The 20,076-nt window shown below is 42.7% G+C and overlaps 1 protein-coding gene across 1 annotated transcript in view; it reads left to right on the forward strand.

Annotated features, from left to right (window-relative positions):
- Positions 1-1,444: 1,444 nt before the first annotated feature.
- Positions 1,445-20,076, forward strand: part of tfam (transcription factor A, mitochondrial) — a 34,776-nt gene continuing 16,144 nt past the window's right edge. Inside the window, exons 1-5 of the mRNA XM_078224416.1 lie at positions 1,445-1,649; positions 10,069-10,208; positions 12,379-12,449; positions 12,675-12,824; positions 18,295-18,390. Of these exons, the coding sequence (XP_078080542.1) occupies positions 1,570-1,649; positions 10,069-10,208; positions 12,379-12,449; positions 12,675-12,824; positions 18,295-18,390 (537 nt within the window). The 5' untranslated portion in view covers positions 1,445-1,569. The remainder of the gene's footprint in view (positions 1,650-10,068; positions 10,209-12,378; positions 12,450-12,674; positions 12,825-18,294; positions 18,391-20,076) is intronic.

Below are 20,076 nucleotides of genomic sequence, written 5' to 3' on the forward strand. Positions count from 1 at the left end.
GTCCCGAGGCATGGTACATTGGGGAAACTATGCAGACGCTGCGACAACGGATGAATGAACACCGCTCGACAATCACCAGGCAAGACTGTTCTCTTCCTGTTGGGGAGCACTTCAGCGGTCACGGGCATTCGGCCTCTGATATTCGGGTAAGCGTTCTCCAAGGCGGCCTTCGCGACACACGACAGCGCAGAGTCGCGGAGCAGAAACTGATAGCCAGGTTCCGCACACACAAGGACGGCCTCAACCGGGATATTGGGTTTATGTCACACTATTTCACATAAATATTTCTGCTTTTTTCCTCCTGAGTCTTTATCATGCGATCCTAGAATCAGAATTTATGTCACACTATTTGTAACTCCCACAGTTGCGTGGACCTGCAGAGTTTCACTGGCTGTCTTGTCTGGAGACAATACACATCTTTTTAGCCTGTCTTGATGCTCTCTCCACTCCCATTGTTTTGTTTCTTAAAGACTGGATTAGTTGTAAGTATTCGCATTCCAACCATTATTCATGTAAATTGAGTCTGTGTCTTATAAGTTCTGTTTGTGAACAGAATTCCCACTCACCTGAAGAAGGGGCTCAGAGCCTCGAAAGCTTGTGTGGCTTTTGCTACCAAATAAACCTGTTGGACTTTAACCTGGTGTTGTTAAACTTCTTACTAAAATCACCATGAACAGGAAGTGGCAGACAGATTCTGCTACAGTAAATGAAAACTCACATTTGTTGGTGTGGTTGTAGTGAAGGATACTGCTCATATTTTTTTTATTTTTCCATTGTAGATTAGTGAAGAGTACTATTTACATGTTGTATTTTTATTTTTCTGTTGTAGGTGAATGTTCGCATTTGTTAGTTGGTTGTAGTGAAGAGTACTGTTTACATGTTTTCTATTTATTCTGCTATTGTAGATTAAAGCTTTCCTCACATTGTGAATGTAGTTGCAGTGAAGAGTACTGTTTACATTTTTTATTCTATTGTAGATGAAAACCTCACATTTGTTAGTGTTGTTACAGTGAAGAATACGGTTTTATTATTCTATTGTAGATTAAAGCTCTCTCACATTTGTTGCAGTGAAGAGGACTGTTTACATGTTTTATTTTCTATTGTAGATTAAACCTCACATTTGAGTTAGTTGTAGTGAGTACTGTTTTATTTATTTCGAATGTAGATTAAAACTCACATTTGTTAGTGAAGAGTACAATTTAAACGTTGTATATTTATTTTCCACTGTAGATGAAAGCTCACATTTGTAAGTGTAATTGTAGTGAGTATTGTTTTCTAATGTAGATTAAACCTCACGTTTGTTGGTGCAGTTGTAGTGGAGAGTAAGCATGTTTTACATTGCAGATGAAAGCTCACAGTTGTGAGTGTGGTTATGGTGAGTAGTGTTGTTGGTGGGGTATGTGTTTGAATTTACCACTCAGTCAGGGGGAGCTGCCTCCTCACTGCCTGACACCCGCTCAATGCTCTGTAGCTGCTGCGTGTGACTCCCGCCCCCGCTCCCAGAATCCCTCAGCGCGGCCACAGTGAGTGGGCTCGGGGAGCTGAGGTGATCCCCTCCCGAGTAACGAAATGGTGAGCGTCGTGTCTGTGGCTTTGCTGGGGAGGAGGCTCGGGGGGCTGTTGAGTCGCTGCCCCTGGCCGGCGGTGAGGTGAGTGCGGAGGACCCCGGGGTTGTGAAACGGGCGCTTGTTGCAGGAAGCAGCCGCGTGGGAGGTCATTTGTCCCGGGGATGGAGCGCGCGGCGGGCTCGCCTTCCGTTTGTTGTTACATTGTATCCGGCGGCAGCAAATGTTACAGTGAGTTACACTGTAACAAAGAATATCACTGTGATACATTGTATCAGTGTGGAGTCTGCTACAAAAATGTAACCATCACTCAGAGTGACTGAGAGGGTTTCACTGGAATAGGCTAGGGCTCTGATGGCCTAACATCCTCCCCATAAATCCCTCCTAACTCTCCAGAAATGCTCACTCGCTCTGAATATTTTCTATTCATTCAGACTCCTCCCACCCTGGAAAAAAACACACAACCCTCACCTCCTCCCGACCCCGAAAAAACACACCACCTTCTCCCAAAACGCATGGGAGAAACACACAAGCCTCATATTCTCCCACCAAAACACACTATCCTTTCCACCCTGGAAACGCATACCCTCACCTTTCTGTTCCTACCCTTGAAACACAAAACCCTAACCTTTCAACTCCAAAACATACAACCCCCTGCTTCCTTCCTTGAATAGCACATCCGCCCCCCCCCCCGAAATTCATTCATCCTCATGGGGATGTGAAAGGTGCCTTTGGAGTGAAAGTTCTTCCCATCAAGATGAATTTCAAGTGCTCTCCCAAACCCTCAAAGTGTGGGGAATTCCTCCTGGTTGGAAGGGTTTAATCAGTAACTGCAGTTCACTGAAAAGTGCAGTGCCTCAGAAATTAATACTTGAAGTGGTTTTAATTGTTACAATTAAAATCTGTTCTTAAAACAATATTGTTAATTTGTTTTATTTGGGAATGCCCTTATTTGGAGCTCCAATGCTTAGGTCGGTCACTGGTGAGCAGTGACCTGTTTAGTTTATTTATTAGTGTCTCAAGTAGGCTAACACTGCAATGAAGTTACTGTGAAAATCCCCTAGTCACCACACTCCGGTGCCTGTTCGGGTTGCACTGATGGCCAGTGCCCCTAACCAGCATGTCTTTCGGACTGTGGGAGGAAACCGGAGCACCCAGAGGAAACCCACACAGACACGGGGAGAACGTGCAAACTCCACACAGACAGTGACCCGAGCCAGGAATCAAACCTGGGCCCCCCTGGCACTGAGGCAGCAATGCTAACCACCGTGCCGCCTCCTATTTTGCGTGGTTTGTGTTCCAGGTACATCTTGCCTAAAGGTACTGTTTGGATAACCTACTCTTCCCATCAAAAGCAGACACTTGCAGGAGCGGCATTGCCTTTGAAAGAGGCTGCTTGTAATAATATATCTTGTGGGATTGGGAATCCCACAAATTACTGTGAAACCAAAAATATATGTCAGGCACACTTGTGTTTTCCCAAGCTCTTTTGTTTGTGTTTTATGGAGGCCTGGAAGCCAAGGACTATATAATTTGCAGAAAGGGAGAACATGAATGTGTTGCTGAAGTAAATTGCCACACTCCAGTCTGATGCATGATCTATAATCAAGGCCCTTTTGGTCTTACAATGACTGATGCTGAATTTAAATTGTTCTTTCAGCCACCTGGAATTCTATCATTATTTTTGGGGGCATGGGAGGGGGTGGTTGCAAGTTGGCGATTCCATCCATTCCTTTCTTGAGGAATTGAAAAAAGAATCATTGAATCCCCATAGTGCAGAAGGAGGCCATTTGGCCCATCGAGTCTGCACCGACCACAATCCCACCCAGGCCCATTCCCTGTAACCGCATGCATTTACCCTAGCTAATCTCCGTGACACTATGGGGCAATTTAGCATGGCCAATCCATCTAACCCTCACATCTTTGGACTGTGGGAGGAAACTGGAGCACCCGGAGGAAACCCACGCAGACACGGGGAGAATGTGCAAGCTCCACACAGACAGTCACCCAAGCCGGGAATTGAACCCAGGTCCCTGGCGTTGTGAGGCAGCAGTGCCAACCACTGAATAATTCTAATTATCTCCATTATGGGGAATACTGGAACTTTTACTCATGCTTTGGGAATTGCTTTCGGCTTGATCCCATCTTTGTTTTCCTGGTGCGTGTTTGTGATCCCTGAGCTGATAATGTTTCAGTTGTTAAACATTTGGTGAAGGAGGCGATCTGGAATTAGTCTTTATGGTTTTTGATTTATTCACAAAGTCAATAAGTGCCTCTTTACACTATATTTGAGTAGATCAGTGAGTAAATGTAACACTAGCCGGGGAAATTTGTGGGGTTACGGGGATAGTTTGGGGGCGAGGGCGTGTGTAAGATACTGTCAGAGGGTCGGCGCAGATTAGATAGGCTTAAAGGCCTCTTTTGCACTGCAGGGATTCTATGATTCAATATGAATAAAACTTTAAAGGAAATTTATCAGATTAAGTTTAAAGTGTCATTTTGGGTGGGGATGATGCACTGCAGCCTTTGCGGCACCCAGCGTTCGTAGAAGGCCTTGAGCCTGCAGGTGGGCGCTGCTTGCTTCCTCTCCAGGGATACATAAGAACATAAATAGGAGCAGGAGTAGGCCATCTGGCCCCTCGAGCCTGCCCCGCCATTCAATAAGATCATGGCTGATCTGAATACCCGGCTGTGGACATGACCTTGGAAAGAAAGGCAGGCAGTCTGGATGAATGACCCTCTTGACTGTCTGCTGCCTGGGTCAGTTTGAGGCCCATGAGGAGGTCGTCCAATCTGCCTGCCCCCGCTTCACACTTGGTGGCTAAAGATCTGGAACGTGGGGCCAAAGTGCAATCAGAAACTGAGCAGCCCCCTGAAACAATGAAAGAAGGGCTGCAACCTACACAAACATAGGAACATGGACTCCTCGTGGCTGCTGAAATTGCAGGCGGCCTGGGAGTCTGTGAACCAATGTAATCCTATGTTGCACGTGACTGTTGTGTACAACACACTCCATTCAAAATCTCTGATGGAAGAAGGGAAGATTTCCACGTAGTGAACCTTCCAGTGTCTCTTTATATTATCTTGTCAAAAAACAAAACAACAAATATAATTTAACTAACTCAAGGGGCACTGTAACAAAAACATTTTAAAATTTTTTTAATAAAAAATAGTGTTCCTGGGCCTGATGATGCACACTCACCCTGGTGGTACCCACCAGCCACAGAAGGCCCCAAGCATACTGGAATATCTCTTTACATTCTTTTTCAAAAAAATGTTTATTCCATCCTTAAAGTTACAAAGCCGGTGCTCAGAGAAGACTGGGGCAAATCCATTCCTTAATCGAATTCAAGGTCCCCACAAGAGAGACAAACAAGATTTAAGCTGGGGGCGGGCACGGTGGCACAGTGGTTAGCACTGCTGCCTCACAGCGCCAGGGACCTGGGTTCGATTCCCAGTTTGCGTCACTATCTGTGCGGTGTCTGCACCTTCTTCCCGTGTCTGCGTGGGTTTCCTCCGGGTGCTCTGGTTTCCAAAGATGTGCGGGTTAAGTGGATTGTCCATGCAAAATTGACCCTTAGTATCAGGGGGACTAGCTAGGGTAAATAAATGGGGGTTATGGGGATAGGGCCGGGTGGGATTGTGGTTGTTGCAGACCCAATGGGCCGAATGTCCCCCTTCTGCACTGTAGGATTCTATGAAGATGAGGCATTGTACCCCATCTCGGGCTTGATCTGACACTTGATCTTAGCCAAAAGGCTGAGAAACGCGTGTATACCAATAAAATAAAGTAGACTAGCTAATAAATTAAACAAATGGATAGCCCCTTAAATAGATAAGTGTCTCTTTACGCACCGGTTAGCTCAGATGGTATGAGCGTGTTGCTAATAATGCTAAGCTTGCAGGTTCAATCATCGCTTCTCGGCCTTTTGGCCAAGACCAAGCCCAAGATGGGATGCAATGTCTTATATTGTCAGTTTGGATCTTGTTTGTCTCTCGTGTGGGGACCTTGAATTCAGTTGGATTTTGAATTTGGTTTTTGGAGCAAGCAAGGAATGGATTTGAGTTTGCCCAGTCCATGCTGAGCATTGGCTTTGTAACTTTAAGGATGGAGTAAAAAAAATTAAATTAATAATGCCCCCAACTCTAATGACTTAACCCTTATTTATACAATTAATATCAGTGCTCTGAGTTTTGAGGTCATTATATGCTGCAGATTTGTGTCTGTTAAGAGCAAAAACACTTGTGATACATACCTTGTAAAAGTCCTGATCTAAAACAACCTGTGTTTTTGTCTTTTCTTTGTTGACTGATCTGCTCTGTTGTGTATTTCAATTACTTTTATGTCTTCACTTCAGGTTTTAATCAGTGTTTGTGTTTTTTTTCATCATCTGTGTTGCAGCGCAAGGGGCAGCAGGTTGAATACTTATCACAAGGAGAAAGGGTTATCCAATCTCTTACCATTTGCTTCCAGGGTTGAATTAGAAATAGTCCGTCAGCAACTAGTGCTTGTTAACAGCATTGCATCTCTCAAAAGATGTCTCCATGAGGCAACAAAATTACGATTGGTTCAAACGACCACCACCAGTTTGCTGAAATGTCGTTAAGAAAAGGCACCAATTAATGCAAAATGAAGCCATCAGAAAAAAGGGGCTTGCATTTATATCGCGCTTTGCATAGCAGCTGGACATTTCAATATGCGTTTTGAAGTGTCTGAAGTCACTGTGATCACAAACTCAGATAAACAGCTATGTGTTTTTCTGAAGCTTTAACTGAAGAAATATTGGTCCAGACGCTGGGGATAACTCCAAAATGCTTCTTCAAAACAGTGCCATGGGATAGTTTACATCCATTCATAGACAGGTGGGGGCTTGGTTTAAAGTTTCATCCAAAAGATGGCACCTCCACCAGTCCAGCACTTCCTCAGTACTGCGCTGAAGTGTCAGTTTTGATGTTCGTACTCAAGTCCTGAGTGGGACTTGAACCTAGAACTTTGTGACTCTGAAATTAGAATTTGACCAACTGATCCACTGTTGATGCTCATCGTTTTCAGTGTCACGTTGGCTTGCTGGGTGGAACTGTAGCCTCCAAAGTGGAGGTATTTAAGTTCAAGCTGCACTTTCAACTTGAGGCTGAAACGTCTGGAAAAGGCGAGAGAGTGCTGAATTGGCTGAGATGCTAACCTGAGGCTCCCCCTGCCTGGACAAGTGTGGGGAAGATATCTCATTCCCCTTGCTTGCTGTTTTTCCCTTTTGCCAACATTATTAAAATAAATCCTAGATTATCTGGTTGTCCATTCATTTACCGTTTTGTGGAACTTTACAGGATACAAATTGACTTGTGTTTATCCACAAGTGATTTTATTTCAAAAGAAAGTTACTGGTTTTAAAACACTTTAGGAGGCACTTCGGGGGGGGGGGGGGGGGGTGCATAATAAGCTGGTAGTTAAATTTTGGCTTTTGGTTTCAGGTCATTTTTATGGTCGTGTTGCTTTTTAATGTGCTCCTTTTTATATCCCTAAATTGGTAGGTTAGGTGGGTGTAAATAGATTCATATCTTTGGCGACTTTGGAAAGAGTGATCTTAATACTGCAGCGCTGAAAGAAGACAGCAATGAGGAGACTAGCAGAACAAATGAGTAAAATGCAATTGATCAGATCCAGACATCAGAAACGGCTGAGAGACGGACAGAAAGAGCAAAGCCCACCGGAGCGATAGAGCAGACACAGAAAGAATTTGGAAATAGAGGGAGCATTAAAGAATTACTGGAAGAGAGTTCACCATGGAAATGCATCTTTTTAAAGAGGGAGTCTTTTGCTTCAAAAATAACTTGCTGCACTTCATACTGTCTGTACTTACTATGAAGGTGTCCTACTACCTTCCTGTTACCTGAATACATTTTAGCTTTTTTTAAAGACTAATAAAATGTTTTGTTGCCACATGATTGTTCTAATACTACTTGGCCGAGCAGAAACCTGCCTCAGGTTAGCTTGATGGATTAACATTGCACTTTCCTGAAGAACCTGTTCACAGGTCAAAAATATCCTCACGGACAAAGCACTGTGAGATTTATTAATTGCTTCTGAGTCAGAAAGGACTCGGGCACATAATCTAAACTGAGACTTGGGTGGAATTTGAAGGAATACAGTATTGAAAGTGGTGCTGACTTTCCGATAACGGCTATGCACCCTTTTAGGTGGATGCGAGAGTTCTGTTCAAAGAAGAGCGGGCGATTTCTCCCACTGTTCTGGTCAACATTTATCCCTCTACCAGCATCATCAAAAAACAGACTTGCTGAGCATTCATCTCATTGCTGTTTGTGGGAGCTAACGGCATAACCAAGATAGCTGCCATGTTTGCCAGCAGCAACAACAATAATTAATTGGATGTGAAGTACTGGAAAATCCACAAGATGTGAAAAGTGCTTTGACAAATCTTGCATCATCTTATCAGAAAATGTCAGTTTTATGAGCAATGTGCTCGACAGGTTAAAGGTTGCACCTGTTACATTTTTGCATGTTTTTAACCTGTTTATATTTTTGTCAGGATTTTCTGTAGATGAGCCTCTGGACCTTGCATTGAGTGTTTGTATTTGCTCTGTATCTGGGTACAGTTTTTTTTAATAATATGCCTAGGACAGTGAATAGAAAATCTTTTTTAGATTTGGCTTTTATTATTGGTTCATTCCCGTTCCTCCACTGGATTGTCCTTGTGACTTCGGTGAGTAAGCAGCCTATCTTGACATGAGTTTTTTTTTGTTTGGCTGACCAAAGCTATCAAATTACTTCAACAAGCAAGTTAATTAACAGTAATTAAACTGATAACTCAAAATAAAAATTAAATAGTGCAAGGTTCCACATTTTAAAAAGTGAATTCACAGTGGAATTTATTTCGCATTGTCTGCATCGCTGATCCAGGCTCGGAATTATTTGTCCAGCGTTGTTACCGTTACTCTACTGTAACCAAGTTTTTAATGTTTTGAATTTATTCAATCATGAGATGTTGTTCATCACGAATTGCTCTTGGAAAAGTGTTGATGAGCTGCGTTCTTGAACTTCTGCATTCCATGTAAGGTACTCCCTCAGTGCCATTAGGGAGGAAGTTCCAAGATTCTGACACAGTGGTGATAAAAAAGTGGTAATATATTTCCAAGGCTGGATGGGGTGTAGCCTGCAAAGCAGCGTGGTGGTGTTTCCCTGCCCTTGTCCCGCTAAGTGGTAGAGATCAGAGATTTGGAAGGTACTGTTGTAGAAGCCTTCACAAGGTGCTGCAGTACCTTTATGGTAGAGGGAGTTGATGTTTGCAATGATGAATTGGGTGGCGACCAAGCAGGTTAATTTGTCCTTGATGGTGTGGATTTTCGAGTGTTGCTGGAACTGTTGGATTGCAAGCTACGATTAGTCAAATATCTTTGTCCCATTGCTTATGAGGCAGGAAGTTTAGCTAAATAGGTTAGTTGCCCTGTCTCGTTCATTGTGCCTCAATCTCTTACTTTACAAATTACTTTGTGGCCAAAATTGAGGAAGGAGCAGCGCTCCAAAAACTCGTGACTCCAAATAAATCTGTTGTATTTTAGCATGGTGTTGAGAGACTTCTTACGGTGCCCACCCCAGTCCAACACCGGCATCTCTACATTAATGGGGACGAAGTAGAAATGGTCCGGAGCTAAACGTTTTTAGGTGTCCAGATCAACAACCTGTCCTGGTCTCCCCCTGGCCGACTCTAGTTAAGAAAGCCCACCAATACCTCTACTTTCTCAGAAGAATAAGGACATTTGGCATGTCCACTAAGACTCTCATCAACTTTTACAGATGCATCATAGAATGCATTCTTTCTGGTTGTATCACAGCTTGGTATGGCTCCTGCTCTGCCCAAGACCGCAAGAAACTACAAAAGGTCATGAATATAGCCCAATCCATCACGCAAACCAGCCTCCCATCCATTGACTCTGCGACACTTCCCACTGCCTCGGAAAAGCGGCAGCATAATTAAGGACCCCGGGCACACTCTTCCATCTTCTTACATCAGGAAAAAGATGCAAAAGTCTGAGGTCACATACCAACCGACTCAAAAACAGCTTCTCCCCTGCAGCCATCAGACTTTTGAATGGACCTACCCTGCACTAAGTTGATCTTTCTCTACACCCTAGCTATGACTGTAACACTACATTCTGCACTCTCTCCTTTCCCTCTCTATGAACGGTATGCTTTGTCTGTATAGTACGCAAGAAACAATAGTTTTCACTGTATACTAATAAATGCGACAATAATAAATCAAATCAAATTTAAGTAACCTGTTTCTCACGTTTTTGATTTTGCTCAATGGGCTGATCCATTTCAACCTCCAAAACATCTTTGCTGCATGGCTCATATCATAGTTACAACTGACAGAAGATTTAGCACAAATGTTGAGCAAAAATCCCTTTTTTTGTGTCTCAATTTTTTGTTTGATTTGTACTGCCATTTAATAGATTTGTGACAGGAGTCTTTCTTTGTCTGATACAGTTGTGGATACGGCGGTGTATGTTCAGCATTAAGGAGATTGTCATTGGACAACACCACCTCTCCCCCTCCAAAGCGACCACTCAATGCATACCTGCGCTATGTGGTAGAACAGCATCAGGTTTTATTTAAACAAAGTCCAGGTAAAAACAAGTTATAAATGGAAATCGGTTTAGTATTATAGATGCAGTCCACTTTGGGCTCTCTGTCTACAGCCGTTTTATTGTCGAAACAATTTTTTTATGTGTCCTCTTACAAGCATTTAAAAGTATTGGTTTAAAATGTTCTCTTTTATCACTTTGTTTTACATGTCATATCCTGGTTAATGCTTGTCTCTTAACCAACATCATTTTATTAAAAAGAACAGAGGATCTCATCGCACTGATACTCGTGGGACCTTGCTGTGTATGAATTGGCTTCTTTTCAAAAGTGACCACTTTTCAAAAGTATTTCATTGATTGCAAAGAACTTTTTAGCTCACAAGGAGGTTGTGAAAGATTCTATATGAATCTTCATAGAACTATAGAATCCCAACAGTGCAGAAAGAGTCCATTTGGCCCATCCTGTCTGCACTGACTCTCCACAAGGGCATCCCATTCAGGCCCTCCCTATCACTGTAACCCTGCACACATTTAGCATGGCTAATCCACCTAATCCACACACTAAGGGGCAACTTAGCATGGCAAATTCACCTAACCTGCACATCTTTGGACTGCGGGAGGAAACCGGAGCACTCGGAGGAAAGCCATGCAGACATGGGGAAAAACGTGCAAACTCCGCACAGGCAGTCGCCCAAAGCTGGAATCAAACACGAGTCCCCGGTGCAGTGAGGCAGCAGCGCTTGCCACCGTGCGGGCCCTCATTCTGTTAATTTTCATTATTTCTGTGGGTGTCGCACTGAATCTCACCGTTGTGCCAGTATTCAAATGGCAGTAGCCAGTTAGCATATTAAGAGTTGCCTAGGGCTCTTTCATAATAGGCTGATTCTAAACAAAAACAGAAAATGCTGGAGAAGTTCAACATGTCTGAAAGCATCTGTGGAGAGAAAATAGAAGCCGACGTTTCGAGTCTGGATGACCCTTCTTCAATTCCAGAAATCAGGCAGGGTTCCTTCCGTTCTAGTCTGGCCAAATTTCAGTACATCATAACATTAAATAATTATCCCCCCCCCTCTCCCCAACCCTGCTTTTGAATGTGCTGTGCCACCTTGTCAGACTGCTTGCCCTGCAGCGGGTAATCTGCTTTTCAATCCACTGGCATTAGGATGGCAGTCAGCACAAATTTGAAATTTTCCACTAGCTATTGGGTGGGGGGGGGGGGGTGTTTATGGAGGATGGTGGGAACGGGAGATAGATACCTCTGGATTGGAGGGCCTCTTGGTATATGGAGCAAGCTAAAACCAATGAGAGAGAATTGGAATGGCCATGGAGGGAAAGAGAGATTGGTACTGGGGAAAAAATTACTCCAGGTTTTCAAGGCAATTGGTGCACATCCTCCAATGCTATACAAAAATATATTCCATTCTCAATATCATCGCTTCTGAGTTGTCCCCCAAGTCTTTTGTCTTTTAATTGCAGGTTTTGGAATTTAAAAAAAAATTCAAATTCACCATCACTTTTTTTTATTCACTCCCTTCAGGGGATGTGGGCATCATTGCAAAGCCAGCATTTGTTGAATTAGTGGCTTGCTAGGCTATTTCGGAGGGCATTCAAGATTCCACCACATTGCTGTAGATCTGGAATTGTGTATACACCAGAGCATAAAAGGACAGCAGTTTTTTTTTTATGGCAATTGATAGTTTCATGGTCACCATTACCAAGACTAGATTTTAATTTCCAGATTTTATGAATTGAATTTAAATTCCACCAGCTGCGGTTATGGGGTTTGAATCTCTGTCCCCAGAGCATTAGCCTGGGCCTCTGATTTACTAATCCAGTGACGTTACCACTACACCATAACTTTTGAAATTATTTTCATGGCACATTTGAAATTGAATGCTTCCCGATTGCAGATTCCAAAACTTAAATGATCAAACTTGAAGGAGAGATGCATGCTATGGGTTTGGTGCTTTCCTTGGGCTCTAATAGCTGAACCAAACCGCTCATAATTTATGTTTGAGTGTATCCTAATGGAATTGGGTGCATCCTTGGGCCTGTCGTGGCAAAATCGGTGCAATTCCAGCTGTAGCTTTCAGGTTGCGTCCACGGAGGAAACTCCCAAGTCTTTGTACTTCCACATTGCCTAGTGATTATTAGCTAATACCACCAAGACATCTTTTATTTGACCTTGTATAATGGACATTACTTGTTGCAGATATAAAGGTAGTAGAAAAGACGAAGTGGATTGCTCAGGCATGGAGGCAGTTGACGCCGGATCAGAAACAAGTAAGTGCTTTGCGTTTGGCGCTCAGATGCTATTGTCAAGATCGAGATCTCGTATTCTGTCTTAAAAGCCACATGTACCTGAAATTGGTAAGCTTTGTTTTTTTAAAAAAAAAAATGTCTCCCTCACTCAATGCTGCTGTTCAGCTCATGACTAAAAAAGGCTCTTTGTACCTGCTGACCTAGAAGTATTTGAAGTAACCGAGAATGTAACTGTCTTCCTTCCAGCCATATGAAATTGCAGCAAGCGATGCCAGATTGAAATATAAAGAGGAACTGGCAGTCTTCAGAGCTAAACTCACTCCAACTCAACTGGCCAGTTTGAAAGAAGAGAGGAGACAAAAGTTGGCCAAACGGAGAACAATTAGAAAAAAGCGAGTAAGTTCTACATCAGCAATGTGTTATTGCTAGGTCATAATGTTCCTGAGGGAGTACTGCGTCAGCAATAAACTCTGTACTGTGCATAACTCTTGTTTCTGTGTACTTTGGTTAGCCATGATGTGGAGATGCTGGTGTTGGACTGGGGTGGGCACAGTATGAAGTCTCACAACACCAGGTTAAAGTCCCAACAGGTTTATTTGGTAGCACAAGCCACCAAATTTGGCTTGTGCTACCAGATAAACCTGTTGGACTTTAACCTGGTGTTGTGAGACTTCATACTGTACTTTGGTTAGACCAGACTTGAGTATAGTTCTGGTCTCTGCACTGTAAAAAGGGCATAGAAGCACTGGAGAAAGTGTAACAGATTTATAATGATATTGGAACCGAGAGATTACCATTGTCCCTGTATCGCGAAAGATTGAACAGGTTGGTTCTTTTCTTCTTTTGAAGAGAGAGAATTTGCCACAGGCTATAAAATCATGAATGAGTTGGACAGGGTAGGTGGAGGGAATGTTTCCACCGTGGGAGAATTGAGTAGCAAGAGCAACAGTACAAGGTGGTTACGAATAATTTCAATAGGAAAGTGAGGAGAAATTTCTTCATTCTCAGAACGTTGGGGTTAGAAGGTAGAGTGGCTGAGGCAAATAACTTCGATGTTTTCAAAACGAGACAAGACAAATATGTGAGTAAAAAAGGAATAGAAAGATGTGCTGAAAGGCGCAGATGAAACAGATGGAATGGAAAGAGACCTGTATGGAGTAAAGCAGCAAAACAGAATAGTTGGGCTGAAAACTGTATATTCTATGCAATGTATTCTGCTGGGCCATAAAATATGTGGGGTGTGCAAAATAAGCAATATATCCCAGTAGACCATAAAGCACTCTTGGGGAAGACATTAAATCAGCAATGCGCACAGTGATCGTAAGTTGCCTGGGAAATACTAAATCAGAATGTATACTGTAAGACCATTTGCACACTGCTTGGAGTTTCAGATCAGCAGTGTACATTGATACAACCATAAAGCATTCTTGGGAAGTACTAAATCAACATTGTGTACCGATGAACCACAAAATACTGAGAGAGAGCATATATTTCAATAAAGTGGTTGTGTTGCTCGTGTTGAGAGCACAGTTGGAATTTAAGAGGAACCTGTTGTCGTGCCCTATCTTTACACTACTCTCTGTGTAAATAAGTCTTCATTTGTTTCTTCAGAATTTCACATTGGTAACAGAGCTTGCCTTAATGTTTTCCTGCATAAAGTAATTAACAACCCAGTTATGTTGACAAGTGCAAGGTTCTGTTTAAAATGATACCTGGGCATTTTTCCAATTAGTATACCGAACCATTTGCTCTTTACAAAAACCCGTTTTAATCGCAGATAAAACCCCTTCAAGGACTGGTAATAAAATCTGAGAGCGTACATTGTTAGATATGGAGTTTGGCCCATGCACAATGAGATGATCTATTCATTGCCAAAAATGTAGGTGTGAGCTAATTATCTTTAGAAGCTGAGTTGTTTGAAGTACTAGTACAGTTCAATCTGGTGTATTGGCTGCATGTATGTCTTTTGCCTATTTTAATGAGGTGTTGTTGAAAGTAAGCTTTATGGAAAAGTCTATTGTTGCAATGTTGGAGCACTGGTTGTCAGTTAAAGAGGGATTAGTTTGAATCCCAGTCTTCATTGTTACCTACATTCGCTGCCTAGTATTAGTTTGACAATTTTGGTCTTATTTTCTGTGAGAAGCTTAGACAGGAGGGAATATCTTCTTTGTAAATAGGGTAGATTACAGGCACTGGTTTAGCTAAAGAGAATATCTTCATCCAAAATGTGGACCGCACCATAGATGTAAGGTATTTAACTTTGTAGTTCTATAATCTCTGATGTATGGTTTCCTTCTCTCTCCGCTCTTTTTATGGCCTCTTGTCATTTCTGTTGGCCTTGTGCTTTTTCCTTTAGTTGACCATTCCTGTTGAGCTTTGTTTCCCAGTTGATGGCCCTTACTGCTGTTTAGTTTTGTTCTATATTATCACTTCATACCAACTATGTCATATTGTCTGAGGTTCTTCTCTGACTTGTCACAGTCTGCTCTGCCGCCTTGTCCTATCTTGATTACGGAACTAGGGGAATGTGCAGGATAATGAAGGTGGAGTCCAAGATCAGCCACGGTGGTATTGAATGGTGGAGCAGGCTCAATGGGCCATGTAGTCTACTCCTGTTCCTATTTGTTATGGTGAGAAGGGAGAAGGCAAATAGGCAGGTGTTGCGTTTGTATGGGCAGCTGCCATTGGAAAGATGTTGGGAGTGTTTGAGGAGTGGACCCAAATGTTGAGGAGGAAATGGTCCCTTCAGGATCCTCAAAAGAGAGAGGAAAGCTCCCAGTTTCTCTGTCTCCGTTGCATCTGTTCTGATGGTGTAACTTTCCATACCATCACTTCTGCCATGTCTTCCTTTTCCTCAACTGAGGACTTGCCCCAACATAGTTGACAGAGCTCTTGGCTCCAATACTTGCTGGTCTTTACACTGGGGATACCAAAGCAGAGTGGGTGACCGCTTTGTGAAACATCACTGATCAGTCCATATGCGTGACTCTGAGCTTGTAGCTACTTATCATTTTGATTCTCTAACTTACTCCCAACTCTGATCTTTCTGTCCATCGTCTGCTGCAATGTTCCAATGAAGCTCAACACAAGCTCAAGAAACAGCACCTCATCTTTTGACTCGCCATTTTATAGCCATCTGGATTCTATATTGAGTTCAATACTTTTAGATCATAAACTCTGCCCCTGTTTTATTTAGTGTTTTTTTTTGCTGATTTGGGTTTTTTCTGTTCCTTGCCCAATTCCTGTATTTTGTGTTCAGGTGGCTGCTATCTTGCCAGTCACATCTTTTGTTTCTTTACTTGTACCATAACCATGCCTATGGATTTTACGCCATGAAACTGTGATAATATTGTGTTATTGCTTTTTTTTAATGTTTAAGGGGACTCTTTTACAGTTCAGTTTTTTTTCTACAGGCAGTCAGTATGTCTGGAGGAAACGCAGCTCAGATGCTGGGATAGAAGGATAATTACTCATTTTAGCTATGTAGAGTTTACTTAAGAGAGAGCCAATGGACTTTAGTTCACAAAAAGAAAAGTCTCCTAGTGTTTTTAATTAAAGGAATGGAAGGTGGGTTTAGATTGACAGGGTCAGGTGATAATGCGGTTAATGGGAGGAGCTAGGTATGTTGCAGAGAGAAAACGGCTTTTGAGTTCTTGCTGGGGTTTGTTTAAAGAGTTCTGCCAGCTGCTCTGAAAATCAGAAGTTCTCAAAGCTTCAGGACTGTTATCTTTTAACAAGTATATTTATGGCTGCTAACTGTATTTAAAGTGGTTTTTGAGTCGATAAGAAGAATGTTGCTTTTTTTTTGTTGATTCGTGGGACATGGGTGTCGCTGGCTGGGCCAGCATTTATTGCCCATCTCTAGTTGCCCGAGAGCAGTTGAGAGGCAACCATATTGCCATGTCTCTGGAGTCTCATGTAGGCCAGACCAGGTTAGGATGATATATTTCCTTCCCTGAAGGACGTTTGTGAACCAGATGGGTTTTTCGGACAATCGACAATGGTTTCATGGTCATCAGTAGATTCTTAATTTAAAAATTTTTTTATATTGAATTCTAATTCCACCATCTGCCATGGTGAGATTCGAACCCGGATCCCCGGAACATTAGCTGAGTGTTCTGCTAATTAATAGTTTAGCGACTATGGCCACTTGGCCATCGCCTCCCCATATGGAACTGAAACAGTGATGAGTTAGAAATTAGAGTTGTTTCTTTTCATGTTTAAATATTGTTCAAATGGGTAATAGTTAAGCTGCTTCATTTGTTAGTTCTAGTTAAACTGTGTTGTTAAATTAAGATTGTTTTACTAAACAGTATACCTAATTTGTCAGTGGAATCACTGCTGGAATGAAGTATACTATTCTTACATTTATGCCAAAATAGAAAAATTGTTGGGGTCCAGTCTGGCTTCCTAATGTAACTTGGGAATCTGATCCAGGGCCCTAACAAAGCTTTTTGTTATTTAATCTCTCCTGCCCTCCTCCAATCTCAGACCTTCCATTTAGCCCTTCTTCCCACCATTCCCCCATCCCACCTTCACTTGCTCAAAACCTGTTACATTTCCAACTTTTCCCGGTTGTGGTGAAGGCTCACTGACCTGAAACACTAACTCTGTTCCTATCTCCACAGAGGCTTCCTGACCTGCTGAGTATTTTCAGCATTTCCTCTTGTTTCAGATCTCCAATAACCGCAGTGTTTTGCTTTTGAACGTAACGTGGAAATTGTGTATACTGCTTTGAGCACTTTGAGGGAAAACTGGCCACACACTGAAATGCAGCTGGAAAGCCCTGTTCATTGAACCATAGAGTCCCAACAGTGTAGAAGGAGGCTCTTCTGCTCATTGAGTCTGCACCAACTCGCTGAAACAGCACCTTACACAGACCCCCGCCACTTCCCTATCCCCATAACCCCACACAATTATCTGGCTAATCCACCAAACCTACACATCGTGGGACACCAAGGGACAATTTAGCATGGCCAATCCACCTAGCCTGCACAACTTTGGACCAGTTTTGAGTGCAGTTGAACAGAGGGATCTGGGAATACAGGTACAGAATTCCCTAAAAGTGACGTCACAGGTGGATAGGGTCGTAAAGAGTGCCTTTGGTACATTGGCCTTTATAAATCGGAGTATCGAGTATAAAAGTTGGAGTGTTATGGTAAGGTTATATAAGGCATTGGTGAGGCCGAATTTGGAGTATTGTGTACAGTTTTGGTCACCTAGTTACAGGAAGGATGTAAATAAGGTTGAAAGAGTGCAGAGAAGGTTCACAAGGATGTTGCCGGGACTTGAGAAGATGAGTTACAGAGAGAGATTGAATAGGTTGGGACTTTATTCCCTGGAGCATAGAAGAATGAGGGGAGATTTGATAGAGGTGTACAAGATTTTGATGGGTATAGATAGAGTGAATGCAAGCAGGCTTTTTCCGCTGAGGCTAGGGGAGAACAAAACCAGAGGGCATGGGTTAAGGGTGAAAGGAGAAAAGTTTAAAGGGAATATTAGGGGGGTGCTTCTTCACGCAGAGAGTGGTGGGAGTGTGGAATGAGCTGCCGGATAAAGTGGTAAATGCGGGGTCACTTTTAACATTTAAGAAAAACTTGGACGGGTTCATGGATGAGAGCGGTGTGGAGGGATATGGTCCAAGTGCAGGTCAGTGGGACTAGGCAAAAAATGGTTCGGCACAGACAAGAAGGGCCAAAAGGCCTGTTTCTGAGCTGTAATTTTCTATGGTTCTATGTAAGTGAGGTCATGCCACATTTTAATTCAGTCATTTTTTTGATGAAGTAAATAAGGCCGAGACACAAACCTGTTTAAAACAGGGTGTTAAAAGGACTGATGCTCACTTGTAATTTTTTATTGCTTGTAGAAGCTTACTATTTTGGGGAAGCCTAAACGACCTCGGACAGCCTTCAATATCTTCATGGCCGAAAACTTTGATGAAGCGAAAGGTACAACTTCGCAGGTAAAAATGACACAGCAATAATCCTAATACTGGTGAACAAATAATTATGTAAAACTCCAATCCAACATCTTACACCTCCTCTTCCTCTCATTGATATCAGCATTAAACATGCAGTGCTGATTTCAATGTCCCATTCATTTGTCCCAGCACCTCTTTTTGAATGTTGCACATAATTATAAAAGCATAGCAATCAGAAGATTATAATGATATGGCACTCTAAGAAACTGTGAAAGTTGGCCTCAACGTAAATCAGTTTGGTGTAAGATGATCCTAAACAAATTGGTACAAATTGAGAAGTGTAGTATCAGAAAAAGATTTGTCAGTGAAAGTGATACCATTCAGTGCTGAGAGTTTTGGTGGGGACAATGCAGAACTCTTTTAAAGTTCATTTTAAATTAAGCTTCTTTGAAGTTAACATATGTGAGATATGTGACCCTGATTGTTCTGTTCACAATGACAGTAAATCTCAGCGCTGTGGAATGGAGCGCATCTTAGTTATGCCAAACCCTAACTATATTCTTAGATGTCATGTATTGGAGTTATGTGTTTTAAAATATAGCTCTTATCAGTTTCATCTGCATAAACTTCCAATTTTCATTTTCACACTTTCTCCACTTGGAAGACGAGCTTGTTAAACTTCAATCTACAGATTTTACCAAACTTTACCCTTTTTGGTTTGGGTATTGTAATGTCCTAACTATGTTAAGAGTTTGTGGGTTTTAAGCAAAAAGAAAAAGATGTGGTTTGCATAGTTAGGGTGGAATTTAACGTGAAAAATTCTAAGTGTCGAACGAATGTGAAAATGAGAGAATCACACCAATTTCTTGGGGGAAGCTCCCAGTCGCAATCATATGGCACTTAGTCAAAGAAAAGAGCCACGATGCTATTCTTGCCAGTAGGGGGAGTGGTGGAGCCAGCTGCTGAGCTCAAGGGGCATCTTTGCATAGGCATCCCGATCTCCGAGTGTCCTGGGAGATCTGCTGTCATGTCCCCCCTCCTATCCCAAAAGGCATCGGGACCCATGACTGATCACTCCTGTAGAGTTAGCCCCACTCCCTTAATTGCTGCCACTGCTGCAGAGCTTCCAGCCAACCTTCCGATTGCAGCTCCTGCAGAGTTCTGCCCCCGATCACTGCTCCCACTAATCAACCTTCCCTTCTGCAGAGCTCCCTCCTCGGCGCTGCCAGGCTGGCACTGTCCAATGGGCACTGCCCAGCCCTGCCCCCAACCACCCAGGGGTCTTCAATGGCCTCCGGTGTCACTGGCGAGGACGTCATGTCTGGTCCACGTTAGTGGTCATAAATACAGTGGAGCTCCAATTTTACGCGTCCCGATTTAGCGCGAAATCGGATATTACGCAATCGCGCAACGGACCCTTTTTTTTACTATTTCCGGTTTAGTGAATTAGCGCGACCCCGATAACATTCGCGATCACATTTTATGGACCCCAACCATCGCGTTAAAATGGGGCTCCACTGTATTTAAATTGGCATCTGGGCGCAAAGCCAATTTTGCTGGCAAATCAGTGCCGGTAAGATAACGAGAGGTGAAAAACGGACGTGATCTTGATTTTTCTCACCTCGCCCCCATCTTACCAGCTTGCCTTGTCCATCGACTAGTGGGACAACGGTAAGATCACTGCTTTAGATTCAAAATAACAGCAGGAGGTCAATTGAAGCAGTTATT

Source organism: Mustelus asterias, chromosome 11 (assembly GCF_964213995.1).
Source record: "Mustelus asterias chromosome 11, sMusAst1.hap1.1, whole genome shotgun sequence".
Lineage (NCBI taxonomy): Eukaryota > Metazoa > Chordata > Chondrichthyes > Carcharhiniformes > Triakidae > Mustelus > Mustelus asterias.